The 787-nt window shown below is 51.8% G+C and overlaps 1 protein-coding gene across 1 annotated transcript; it reads right to left on the bottom strand.

Moving 5' to 3' along the window:
* Nucleotides 1-5: 5 nt before the first annotated feature.
* Nucleotides 6-777, bottom strand: LOC123179520 (protein CYTOKININ-RESPONSIVE GATA TRANSCRIPTION FACTOR 1-like; the record flags this gene model as incomplete). The annotated part of the gene is made up of 2 exons (XM_044591566.1): nt 351-777; nt 6-188 (listed from the first exon to the last, which is right to left on the bottom strand). Coding segments are annotated over exons 1-2 (555 nt in total), but the record flags the coding sequence as incomplete, so codon positions are not given.
* Nucleotides 778-787: the final 10 nt, after the last annotated feature.

Raw genomic sequence — 787 nt, 5'->3', positions numbered from 1 at the left:
TCCGCAGCCCTCTTCTCCTTCTTTGTTGCCTTCACCGCTTGTGATGCGTCGCTTGCCTGCACGGCCCCCACCGCCACACCGCCACTGGAAGCAGACGCCACCCCATCGTTGGTGGCGGCAGTGGCCGCCGCTGCAGCCATGGCGCGGCGAGCCTTCCTTTGGCGTATGCCGCATGCGTTGCAAAGAGACTGCATGAACCATAGACGCATGAAAAGTTACAGTTAAATAAATAAGTGTGTAGCAATCTGTACTACTGTGTGTTATATGTACATGTTGATATGAAGCAAGTACATAGATTGTGCAGTGCAGGTATAGATCATGAAGTTTGCCTAGTTAGCAATATATTTCACCTTGGGGCCACAAGGACCACTCCTCCACAAGGGGGTATTGGAGGTGTTGCAGTCTGAGCACACTCTGATAACACCCATGGGATGCTGCAGCTGCTGGCTCTCATCACCTTGGTGTGCTTGTGCCCTTCTCCTTGGCTTTCTCGCTGTCCCTCCTTGGTGATCATTCGTTGGCGCCTTTCTCATGATCCTCATCTTCACTGACAGTTTGGCGGATGCCCACTGGCTAGTCGATCCATCGCCGGCATGTGTGGCTTCGAAATCATAGGAATTGTATGAGGATCTCTGGATCATGTCACTGCCGATGCTTTGGATGGTAGGTCCGAACGGGGAGCATGTGGCAAAGACGTCCGCAGATCCTCCGCTCATCATCATGTGATCATTGAACTACAAGAGAAAGAAAAAGCAAGCCAGGGAGCAGGATTATAAGAAGAGCTTGC

Source organism: Triticum aestivum, unplaced genomic scaffold (genome assembly GCF_018294505.1).
Source record: "Triticum aestivum cultivar Chinese Spring unplaced genomic scaffold, IWGSC CS RefSeq v2.1 scaffold309913, whole genome shotgun sequence".
NCBI classification, from domain to species: Eukaryota; Viridiplantae; Streptophyta; class Magnoliopsida; order Poales; family Poaceae; genus Triticum; species Triticum aestivum.
The sequence above is the reverse complement of the archived record's forward strand: the minus strand, read 5'-3'. Positions and strand labels throughout refer to the sequence as shown.